Source organism: Equus przewalskii, chromosome 17 (genome assembly GCF_037783145.1).
Source record: "Equus przewalskii isolate Varuska chromosome 17, EquPr2, whole genome shotgun sequence".
NCBI classification, from domain to species: Eukaryota; Metazoa; Chordata; class Mammalia; order Perissodactyla; family Equidae; genus Equus; species Equus przewalskii.
Genome location: NC_091847.1, coordinates 29,965,723 through 29,977,948, shown reverse-complemented (window position 1 = coordinate 29,977,948; position 12,226 = coordinate 29,965,723). Strand labels below are relative to the sequence as shown.

General features: G+C 40.3%; 1 protein-coding gene across 2 annotated transcripts in view; it reads right to left on the bottom strand.

Annotated features, from left to right (window-relative positions):
• Positions 1-10,815, bottom strand: part of ACVR2A (activin A receptor type 2A) — an 85,311-nt gene extending 74,496 nt beyond the window's left edge. The window contains exons 1-2 of one of the 2 annotated variants that reach the window (XM_070579657.1): positions 10,443-10,815; positions 9,953-10,086 (exon numbers count right to left, since the gene is read on the bottom strand). In XM_070579657.1, the coding sequence (XP_070435758.1) occupies positions 9,953-10,007 (55 nt within the window). In that variant the 5' untranslated portion in view covers positions 10,008-10,086; positions 10,443-10,815. The remainder of the gene's footprint in view (positions 1-9,952; positions 10,087-10,442) is intronic. The other variant, XM_070579656.1, reaches the window with a different exon arrangement.
• Between the last annotated feature and the right edge of the window lie 1,411 nt (positions 10,816-12,226).

Genomic DNA, 12,226 nt, shown 5'->3' with positions numbered 1-12,226 from the left:
TCTGATGAAGGTGAGACATCTTGTCTCAGAGCTTACACTCTAGCAGTGGAAAGGGCAGATAATAAATAGGTAGATAACCTAAGTAGTTAGAGATTGTGATATGTAAGGCAAATGAAGAGTTACCCTTTCACGACCTAATTTGTTTCTGTCAGAGCATACGCAATAATCTGTAACTATTTTATTCATGAGACTACTTACTTGATGACCAGAAGCTCCACATGGGCATAACCATGTCTGTACTGTTTACTTAGCATAGTGCCTAGCACATAGTTTGACATTTAGTTGTTAAATGAATGAATACTTATTTCATCCTCTTTAAATTAGAGATGAGAAAAGTGAGATCTTAGTGGTTGCCAAGGTCAAAGAAGAGTCAGTAAGAAACTGGGAATTTGAATGAGAAACTCTTAAGTTTTAGTCCAAAATATTATATAACACACTCAAAATACTGATCTCAAAACTCAAACGATCATGTTTTCAAAGCTTGAAGCCATTATCCAAAAGCAGACTTGAGAATCCTTCAAGACTTTACTTTTACATGAAAATTTTTTAAACTTAAAGTCTAAGTGAAACTAAGAAAAATACTTTAAATTCCAACAAATAAATAGAAATGAAGACTTACTCCAATGTTTCCTTCTAATGCATGCTAGAACAACGAGACCTTAAAGAACTCTTTGTAAAAGAACTATGATATCTGAATGTACTAGATATACCCTGGCCCCTATTTGGCACTCTTTATTGATATTTTCTTTGGCTGAATCATTTAGTCAGAATATTATTTTATATTACTGATAAGTAATTTATCAGTAAATTTTAAAATATCCCCCAAGAACTGAATCTATATTTTTAAGCTTTTTACACACTATATTTTTAAAAAGAAGACTTAAAGACAAGTTAAAAACTAACATACATATGTAATATCTACTATAAACCAGCTACTGTGCTATGTGGCATATTATTTCATTTAATGCATCACGGTTTACAAATTTAAAAAAATTAATCTCAGAGTTTTAGAAACTTGGCAAGATCTCATAACTTGTTCATGCCACTTCCTCTTGAAATAATGCCTTGGAACAAGCTTGATTTATCATTTATAGACATAAACATGTGAAGACCAAGAGTTTTTTCCTAATAAAGGTCTCATTTCTATAAAATGTAAATTGTGAAGTTAGTAATCATAACCAGCAAAAATCTTCCCTTAAAGCTTTACATATAGATACGCTTATTTTTCTTACCATATGTAAAGATGATTCATTTTTAAAATCTTTTAAAAAGCAATCTCTCCCTACATGGGTCCTTCTTATTATGATCTTATTGCTTTACATTTATTTTCTTCAGCAACATGAGAGAATAAAATGATTCCCAATGTAACTATAGCTACAAAAACAGTCAACCAAGAAAAAAAAAAAGTGCTTTTATCTGGTCCAAAAGAACGGTATTGAAAAGGTTTAGGATTCAGGCATGAATTGCATATATCCAGTCAGAAAAGTTTCTAAATCTACTTCTATAGAACAGTATAACTTATTTGAGAAAAATGCCTTGCTTAGATTTCAAAGAATAAAATCTGGATGACCAGCATGAGCAATTCAGGCAATTAGTGGAATCTGACCATTATTTAAACACAAACAACATATTGAGCCACTAGTGCTTAGAATTCTTTAAGTCGACCTCAGTATGAAGACATATCCACCATACAGTGTGCCTGCCCCTGTAAAAGAATATTACATGTTCTCATGTTTTTTATGTACTCTTATTTTCCAAATTCATGTCTGTATTTTCATTCATGCTTATAATCTAAATCCGTATCTGTCTGTAGAATTTCTTTAGTGATGAAAGAGTTTCCTATTTTCTTCTGGCTTGCTATTTCTTTACCAGTTTTATCTTGTAGTGCTACCATCCTACTTTAATCTTCAAGTTGCTTTTCTGCCCTATATTACATGTATATGTATTTAGGACATCCATCAAGATCTACATCATCCAATTCTATCTCCTCCAAGTTTTAATTACTTTTCATTTGGATTTAACCCTCTCAACTGAGATTGTTCTACTTCTGCAAACAATTATAAACATCTTTCATCACATAAATCTTCTCCTCAGATTTAGTCAAAATTCCTCCATCTCAACTTCCCTTCCATCCATGGTCAAGTTTACTCTCAAATGCTGTGTTCCTGATCCTGTTTTGTGCCTTTTCCTTCATATTAAGATGAATATCCTTCTCGATCTCCTGCCAATACATTTTATCCCGCTCATTAGGATCTATCTCCTCCAGCAAGCCTTTCCTAATGAAAAAATCTTAACTCTTCAAAATTACAATATAATTTTTAGCACCTTTGTGTGTGCTTAATTCATGCAATTCTCCAGAAAAGAGAAGAGCTCAGCCAGGACAGGTCCATGTTTTCCCTTGGGTGCAATTTTCCCTATATTCTATACCTAGGCACATGTTCTCTATTGTAGATTAAATAATGAGCATAGTTTTCAGTGCACATACTTCTTATTGCACATGTTTATTTATGTAGCTTCCTTCTCTACTCAGGGTACTGGATGGAAAGAATAAGGGATTGTTGAACTAGTTCAGAATTTTTTAGGAGTTCAGAACTCATTAGTTGGTCACCAAATTAATTACGGGTCATAATCAAAAATTTTTAATGAAATAAAATATAAAATAAAGTGTCCTGCACAGTAAGAATTAATTCATGAAACTTCTATTTCTGATACATATACACATTTATGTATATGGGAACTAAGTCATGATGTAATGTATATTTCTTATTGTGAGTTATAGGCAAAAAAGTCGAAAGCCACTGAACTTGAAAGATCTCTAAGATGTCTTCTAAATCTATACAATTCAAACTATATTAAAAGATTTAGTCTAAAGATCAGAGCCACATCATTTGAAAAAATGAACAGGGAGCCGGCCCCATGGCCAAGTGGTTAAGTTCATGTGCTCCACTTCAGCAGCCCAGGGTTTCGCTGGTTCAGATGCTGGGCACAGACATGGCACTGCTCATCAGGCCATGCTGAGGCAGCATCCCACATGCCACAACTAGAAGGACCCACAACCAAAATATACAACTATATACTGGGGGTATTTGGGGAGAAAAAGCAGAAAAAAAAAAGATTGGCAATAGTTGTTAGCTCAGGTGCCAATCACAAAAAAAAAAAAAAAATGAACAGAACTTAAGGACACTCAAAAACAACCAGCAAAATCATTTTTTCCTAATAAAATGTCACTATTAAACTCTAACCTTAAAACTATAAAATCGTAAAGCTTTCAGAGTAGGAAAAAAGTTCAGAGATCCTCTAATCCTAGTTTATCACTTTAATGCATAAAGGGAAAACTTAGGTCCAGAAATGAAAAAATTTCACTCTACTCATTCAATAAACATTTCATGAGTACCTACTGTGTGCCCAGTTCAAGGATGGGGTCTGTGGATAAAGAGAAGATGTCTTTGAAGAGTTCACAGTCTAAAGTGTATATGGGCAAGTAAACACTTGCAGTAATTACTGGAATCAAGGTTATTTACAAAGTGTTAGAAGAAGAGAAAGCAGCTAACCAATCTGGGTTGGGTGGCAGAGAAAATGTTTCTAAAGAGCTGATACTTCTCAGTCCTAAAAACAAAGAGTTAGCCAGGTAAAGGAGGAAGAAATAACATGTACAAAGGTACCACAGTGATAAAATAAAGGATGACACATTCAGGAAACTGCAAGTCGAGTTTGTATAGCTGGAATATAGGACTCACGCTGATGAGGAGCAAGAGCAGAATACCTAGCATTTATGTGACATTTAATCTTCAAACCACTCTCTGAGGTAGGCACTATTAATATCCCCATTTTTTAGATGACAAAACTGAAGCACAAAAGGTGAAGTGATTTGCCCAAGGTTAAGTTGTGACACCAGGATGTAAACTGTCGAACTCCAGAGCCTATACTCTTAAGCACTAGGTTAGAGAAAACAGGCAGGAACCAAATGATAAAGGACCTTGTATGCCATTCTAAGACTTTAGATTTTATGTTAAAGGTGACTCACAGTCAGTGAAAAGTTTGAAGCACAAGTGACATATTCAGATTTATTATTTAATGAGGTCAATCTAGGAGCTATGTGGATGGACTGAAAGAGGAAGTAGTAACAGGGAACTAGCTAGTCTTAGTTAGAAAGGTACTGCAATAACTTAGGTAAGAAAATGATAGATGAGCTAGACAGTGGCAGTGCTGGCACCAGAACAGAAGTCTACTGACCACTATGATGACATCCTTGTCCAGTATCCACAAGAACCTCCCAATTTTTTCCCTTAAGCCCACCATGCTAACAGTTTAAGAAATACAACCTCAGGGGCCGGCCCAGTGGCGCAGCAGTTAAGTGCACATGTTCTGCTTCGGCGGCCCAGGGTTTGCTGGTTCGGATCCTGGGTGCGGACATGGCACCGCGTGGCAAGCCATGCTGTGGTAGGCGTCCCACGTATAAAGTAGAGGAAGATGGGCACAGATGTTAGCTCACGGCCAGTCTTCCTCAGAGAAAAGAGAAGGATTGGCAGCAGTTAGCTCAGGGCTAATCTTCCTCAAAAAAAAAGAAATCCAACCTCAGAGACAAAAACATATTCCCTTTTTAGGTCCCTTTATTAAACAAAATCTGACCACTAGATGTGCTGGGTCAATGAAAGTGACTAACAAATCTAGTTGGGGAATGACAGAAAGTCAATTGTTATCTACATTAGTTTTCTTACCTTCTCAACTTCTCCTTCTTCTTCCTCTATACACTATTCCTGGAACTTTCATGTTCAATAGTCAATTTCAAATCAATGTTCTGTCTAGACATGATTATCATAACCTAACAGAATTAAATCTACCACAGAAGAAGTCTAATGTGGTCCCAGCTGTGGCAATAAATATACTCTCTGATCTGGTCAAGTTTTGGCTTAAACAGGGACGATGAATGAATAATAAAAAGAGACAGACTTTTTGAAAGCAAAGAGTTAAAAAAAAAAAAAAGAATATTAAAAACAGAGTAAGAACAATCTAAAGTTCAAGCCATTTGATTCCAAGAGAGTAACACTACTCCCAAGTGTGTATGCAGTATTCCAGAAACCAACGAATGAAATAAAAGTAGAAAAGACTATCTGGTCAATTCTCAAGCATTCTAAATTAAATCTGTTTTCACTTAAACCATGGGTGAGCCCTCTTGAGTGAGCCATCCTTGAGTAGGTTCCACATGCAAGCAGCCTACAGTATGGGAAGTACTGTAGGGACAGAAGAGGAAAGAGAGTAAACTAAGAAGGGAGGAAAGTGGAAAAACTATAATGAAAGAGAAAGGAAGAAAAGATGAGTTACAGAATATGGAATAAAAAGTGAAGAAGTACCAGTGACCTCAACATCAAACGTTGCCAACCTTACCTAACTTACTATCTGAAGGGCACCATGACAAGTGGCAACATAAGAGAGCATGAAAAGACAAATATAAATCACAGATTTATAAGACACCAAAGATAAGATGTAAGAGTACCTCCAAAGGAAAAAAGCAACAAAATACTTTTAGAACCTAAAGGAACAATTTAGAGATTATGAAAATCTCATTTGGTTTAGTTATGCTTTACTTCTCATGAAACAATGAGGCTGGTGGACCCAAAAGGTGAAATGTCAGTAGTACCAGATATGCGTGGGGCAGTGTGTTACAAAACAGTATGAGGCTTATTTGCATACTTCTTGTGGGAGTGACTTCAGAATTTTTCCTCTCAATAGTGTAGTGCTACTTATTTTAAGAGTTTCACTGTAATTCCTATTCTGGCTGACTGGTTAACTTCCTTAAAACAAGAGTTCAAATCAAGGTAAGCACTTATTAATTATGGTCAAAATTTAATCTTAAAAATGACAAGGGTCTGTGATAGATCATAGAATATTACTTAATACAGCCTCAATGAGTCTAATGGTAACCAAAACCCAGCTAATGATTCTCAAGAAAATGATGTAATTAAGAAATCACTTTAAAAGTTTCTTGAAATTAAAGTTAGGTAGACAAAAGAATTATCTTTAAAAAAACCTGAATTTATACCTTGAAACCATTGAAGGAACATGTAATAGTGAACATATTTCTTCCATATGAAGCTTAACAAAACTTTCAAGCACTATGTTAATCTCTCTCTCTCACATACATACACACAGACACAGACACACACACCCCCCCCCCCCCGCCCCGCTGCCACCACATCACCCAGTGATTTCAATAAGGACAAAAGGAAATGTCCCTAAAGATAATTATTATGTCAAAGACACTACTGTATCAAAAGCAAATATAATTAAACTTGATACCTTGACCAATCATTCATCATATCCATGAATATGCAGTCTTCATGAGCACTCAGTTATAACAAATAATTGAGAGTATATTCAGAAGTTAGCAAAATATGTTTATTAAAGTATAATAGGATGAAATAATGTGCCTACCTATAGTAACCTATTTCCTTTACCATCCTAATTTTAAAAGATAATGAAAACACAAACACTTTCAATAAAATGTCACCTGGAGATCAATACCATGTACTTGCAAAATTTAATGACTGACTGTGGGAGGGGGAGCAGAACCCTTTTGCTAATATACTAATGCTTTTAAAAATTAAGAATTTAGAATAAGGCTTCTCAACCTCAACACTATTGACATTTTGAGCCAGATAATTCTTTGTTATGGAAGGTTGTCCTGCATTATATGATGATTAACAGGAACCCTACCCTCTACCCACCAGATGCCAGTAGAACACTCTCCCCTCCTCCCCCACCAAAGATGTCTCCAAATATCCCCCCAGAGGTGCGGGGAGGAAAACAAAAGTCATTCAAGCTTGAGAACTACTAGCTTATCCTAAAAAGAAAAATAATTCCAAATGAATTGGGGGTAGGGGGCAGGGGGTTTGTTTTGTTTTTCTTCTGGTCCTGCTGTTCCAATATATTATATTTGAATTTGATCACAGACAACATTTAAGAGATTCTGCCTTTTAGAAAACAAAGCATTTAATATCTATCACTTGTGAGCCAAAGTTCAGAAGAGTCCCAGAAGATTCACTGCACTGCCAATTCCTCCTCCAACCACACATACACTCACTCACAGAAATACTGTGTGCGCGCGCACTCGTACAGTATTGCCTAGCTGAACTGAAGAAAAGGCACATCATTACTTTATTTCCATTTCTTATTTCATCAAATATACAGACCAGACTGCTCCAGGTCCCAAAAGATCCAAAGGAATTCTCAACTTATTCAATGCAACTCAAATACCACAATAGCTGCATCACACTAGACAGGAAAAACCCAAGTACCAGAGCAAGCATTAAACTCATCCTCACATTTTAACAAATTGTGGAGAAAGATACAAATTAACCACAATGCTTCAAAAACAAAAAACTAAGTAGATTTGTGTTTTGAAACACAATCTGAGGAAGGATAAGCGGAATGAAAAAACTCAAAATCAGAGAGAATCTGAAGGCATTTCAGGATGAGGGCAAAACTCAAAAATGTTTCCCCTGGAATGAGAGGAGGAAAGTATACACTTGGCCATATCCTACAGGAATAGTCTGCACAGTCACTCTCCAGTATACATACCATGGGACGGAAACTGAAAAATCAAAGTCCACAAAATCCTATAGAAAACAGTAAACACCGATTCTAAACACCTGAAATAAAACTGTTCACTACTATTCTCCATTTGATTAAAAAAATCAAATACTCAGAAACAAAAAACTGACAACTTGAGAAATATTTAAATCCTTATAAAAATAGCCATCCTCATGCTTCCAGCATGCCAGATTACATACTACATAGAAAAATCAATTAGGAAAAGAAACATAAAAATCCTTTTTCAGAGTACATTTTAGTCATAACAAAAGCTCTTTAAAAAATCAGACATTTTAAGTACTAAAAATCTTCACGTATAAATATGGATTAAAGTCTTTAAGATTATTTCAATTATCTTCAATAGAATTATATTTTAGTTCAACTAGGAATGTTTATTTTAAAAAAACTACGCAATAACGTTTAATATTAATTTAATGTAAGTGGAACATCTATATGCTCTATAGCAACACAATTACTTTATTTCAAAATTTTAGCTATTAACCTCCAGCCCAGTGAAAACAATCCTACAAGAAACTAATTCTCAATTCTTTTTACTCCCAAACCAAGCAGAGAAAGCTATAAGATCTGTAGCGACAGCCTGCTTTTCCAGAATACCTTGAGAATGCTCAAGAATAACCTCCTTCACCAAATAGTGCGACTCAGGTGGGTTTGGGAGGGAGTAATGTCCACAATTCCTTGGTCAGTGGCCATGATGCCCCTCCTCCACAAGGGCAGGAGATCAGAAAAAGGGATCTGAACAAGAGGAGTTCACCAACCAGAACATAGAGAGGCAGAGGAGAAAGAGTACTACTGCGGGGGTAAAACCTACGTGGTTAAGTCATGTCACAAAAGCAAGAGGTTTAATGTTATCAAGGTATTCATTCATTTCAGAGACACCATTGTTTATCTTCCTCTCCAAACCATGCACAAAAAGAACTGTCAGCCTGCCTTAAGCATGTTCCTTCTTCCATTTAAACAGACATGATTCTTTCGGTTAATCTCTGGCAATGATCGCCATTTCACAACACATTCAGCCCACCCGGAACTGATCAATACCACTACAGACATAAGACTAGACTTTATCCATTTATTAACCACAAGGAAATGTACCATTCAGCAGAATTCTATACATTACAAAAGATTCTATTAAAAAGGGGGGGAGGGAGGATGGATGGACACACACACACCACAGAGGTACACAAAGAAAAGACTACCACCCTCTAATTTCCCTGTGGCAAACGAGATAAAGACATGGCCATGAAACCTGTCAGTTCGTTTTCCCCCCTTACAATTCTATCTCACAACCTAGTAACTGAATATTGAATTTTATGATAAATAGATTCATTGTGACTTTTAAACTGTTTCTTCTATCTACCTCTCCTGTTATGTACGTTTGCACACCTTTGAGCTAGATGCTGTATTCATTTACAGAATTTCAAATACAAAAGACTAGATAGTTTTCCAACCACTGGTTGCAACCATAGAATGTTCTCACAAAATCAAAATTTCAAATATAAAAGGGCCAGATTGTTCTTCCAACCTTGGACCAAAACCGATTTTATGACTATTGTGTATTTGACAGTATGAACAATTTCAAACGGGCTGTTCTAAACCGAAAACAATGCTTCAACACAACGCGTTTAAAATAAGTATTCCGTAGGTAAGCAAAATCTATGCCAGAAAAGAGCACATAAATGGTGGTTGAAAGCCAGCACATTACCAACACACAGCGGCATACCTCTTCTGCACTGGGTTATAGTTAACACTCCAACAACAACTACAACTATTTTTAACACTGCTGGACACTGGAGTTGAAGAAAACGTGAGGGGAGACCCAGATGAAATTGCCGATATGATGCATTGTCTCTTACGGTCAAAATTAAGCAGCAACTGACTTGATCTCTGTCGTGATAACCACCGGTGAAGCACTAATTAAAAGACGATTTTTTAAAAAACACCCTTATGCGAGAGGATGCCACACTGACATTTGGGAATACGCCTCTCAGGTCTCAAACCTTCGCATAAATTGTCACTTGTGGTATTTGCGGCTTAATTGCAACCCAACCAGCGCTGTCATCCAGTGTTATGGCCACAAACCATGACTTTCTCACTTCCACAACAACAGAGCAGTGGCTCTTATCAGTTCGCCAACCCAACTCGAAACGAGAAAAATTCATGGAGGTTTCCAGATCCCCATCAGACCTGGGGGGGTGGCGGCCGCGGGGCTCGGGGCGGGGGCGAATCCTCCCCGGGCTCCCACGGAGCTCGCCGACCCAACAACAACCGCGGCCGCCAGCAGCGGCAGCAGCGGCAGCAGCGGCCGCCGGAGCCGCGGGAGCCCCGCCGCGCTGCCGGCACCTACCTGAAGAACAGGAGATAAGAAAGACGGCGAACGCCAACTTTGCAGCAGCTCCCATGTTCCCGAGGCGCCGGGGAATCCGGAGGAAGTTCTCGCTGGATAGCCAGTTCCCTGGGTCTTCCTCGGAGACAAACCTCCTGGTGTAAAATCAACCGTCATAAAACATATTCGGAAGCCCCGACCAAAAAAACGTTCACGGGGTTTAAAAAAAAAAAAAAAAAAGAAAAAAAAGCACAATAATAATATATTTTAAAAAAATGCACCACGGGGGAAAAACCGCCACACACACGCACAACACACAAAACCAAACAACGAAAAGCCAACAACAACAAAAGCGGGTTTAAATCACTGTCAAAATCACTGTCAGCTCCGCTCGCCTCGCGGGTCTCTCGGAACAAAACGCCAGGCTGAGGCGACAAGGAGGCGGTGGCGGCGGCGTCCGCTGCCGCCCGGACAGTCAGGGAACCGAGCTGGGTCCGACGTCCGGACCGACCTTCAACCCGGACACCCAAAGTCCGCGGACCACTGGCGGCCGAGCTCGCGGCGGTGGCGGCCGAGGCGGCGGCGACGGCGCGGGGCAGGAGCGGCGGGCGGCGGCGGCGGCTGCGGCTGTGCAGGCGGCGGTCAAGTTCTGGTCCAGGCTCTGGCTCCGGCTCCGGGCTCAGGGCTCGGCCGCGTTTTCGGTCCCCTGGCCTCCGCCGGCCCCGCCCCCTAAACTTCCGGTTCCGGCCCGAAGCTGGAAGCCCTAAACGGCGGAGGAACGCTCCGCGGCGACGGCGGCGGCGGCGGCGGCAGCGGCAGCGACAGCGGCGGCCGGGCGCAGCGCGCGTGCCGGGCCGGGAGCGCGAGGAGATTGTCGGGGAAGCGAGGCGGGAGCGGGGGAGGGGTGAGAGAGCGAGGGCGGGGCCAGCTGGAGGGCGAGGAGGCGGAGCGCACGGAGGCTCGATACCGCGAGGCCTCGGCGTCCGGCCTGGTCGGCCTGCTGGGCTGTGGGTCTCGAGTGGGTGGGCCAGTGGATGCTGCTGGGGGCCCGAGTGCCTGGTGTCCTAATGGTGCTCGGCTGGCCTCTCTGCAGCGCATGCCCGAGTGGTCAGGGGGAGCCCAAGAGGAACGGGACCCCGAGGCGGGGCGGGGGGCTGATGACTCCTCCGGGGGGCGTCTGCGGCTTCCCGTCTTTCCTCTGGGGGGACGCCTCGTCCGCTCGGAGATGCCGGGCGCCGGGGAGCCGGGGGTGGGAACCGGTCCGCCACGCCTGCCGAGCTGCCCGAGCGAGCTCGGTGCGCGCGAGCTGGGTCTGTGCCCCCGGTCCTCCGGTGCATCCCACCCGTGCGGCTTCTGCTTAAGCGTTTTGTCTTTCGGCTAAAAGAGAAAAAAGAAAGGAAAAAAACTCGCGGAGGATGGGCTGTCCACCCGGTCAGGATATCCACGGCAGTTATCACGATGTGCAGTTTGAATCCATTCCCACCATCCCTTGTAAACACAAAGCATTGTGTTGAGAACTGTCCTGCATGCAATAGGTTCGCAAATATGTGTTACGCTCTGAAGAGAAAACCTGCTGATTTCGATCGACATGTTTGATGGTCAGACAAGTGTTTACTTCTTCAAATTTTAGTTCTTTTAGGGCTTGTTTTTACCCCTTAATCCAAGTTGATTGCTTACAAGGTGCTGTGCCAGGCACGGAATGGGATGCAAAATGTAAAAATAGGATCCCTACGTTAAGGTGCTCCCAGTACTTGCTCTACCTTCTCGAAGTTGGGTACGGAATACAAACTAAAGACGATATTAAAGGTGCTAGCTTTGTCATTTACCACACTTTAGCGAGCTCCGTGAAGGTAGGGATCTTATTATTGTCGTCCCCATTTTATGCTAGCGCTCAGGGTGTCTAACATATGATAGGTGCTTAATAAATAATTGTATAAATGACTAGAGGATAACAGCCTTTTTCTTAAATGTGATATTCCCACATGTACTCTACACATTTTTGTTTTTATTAATAAAAATAATAAAGCAACTGTACTATATGGCTAATTCATATTTTACTTGTGGTTTACTGATTCCCACATTTTTTCCCACAAAGCCAAACCTTCTCCCTTGTATTTACAGTGTTTCATTTTTCTCTTCCTCTAAATTACTGTGTATTTCTGTCTATTAAGTTCATCCTGTAATTATCTGCCCGTTTCTACAACTTGTCAAGGTTATTAATAATCATTGTGGCTCTTTAAACTCTCTCCAAGATTTCCAGCTCTCAAATCGTGGTGCTCAGAATTTGACTGATAT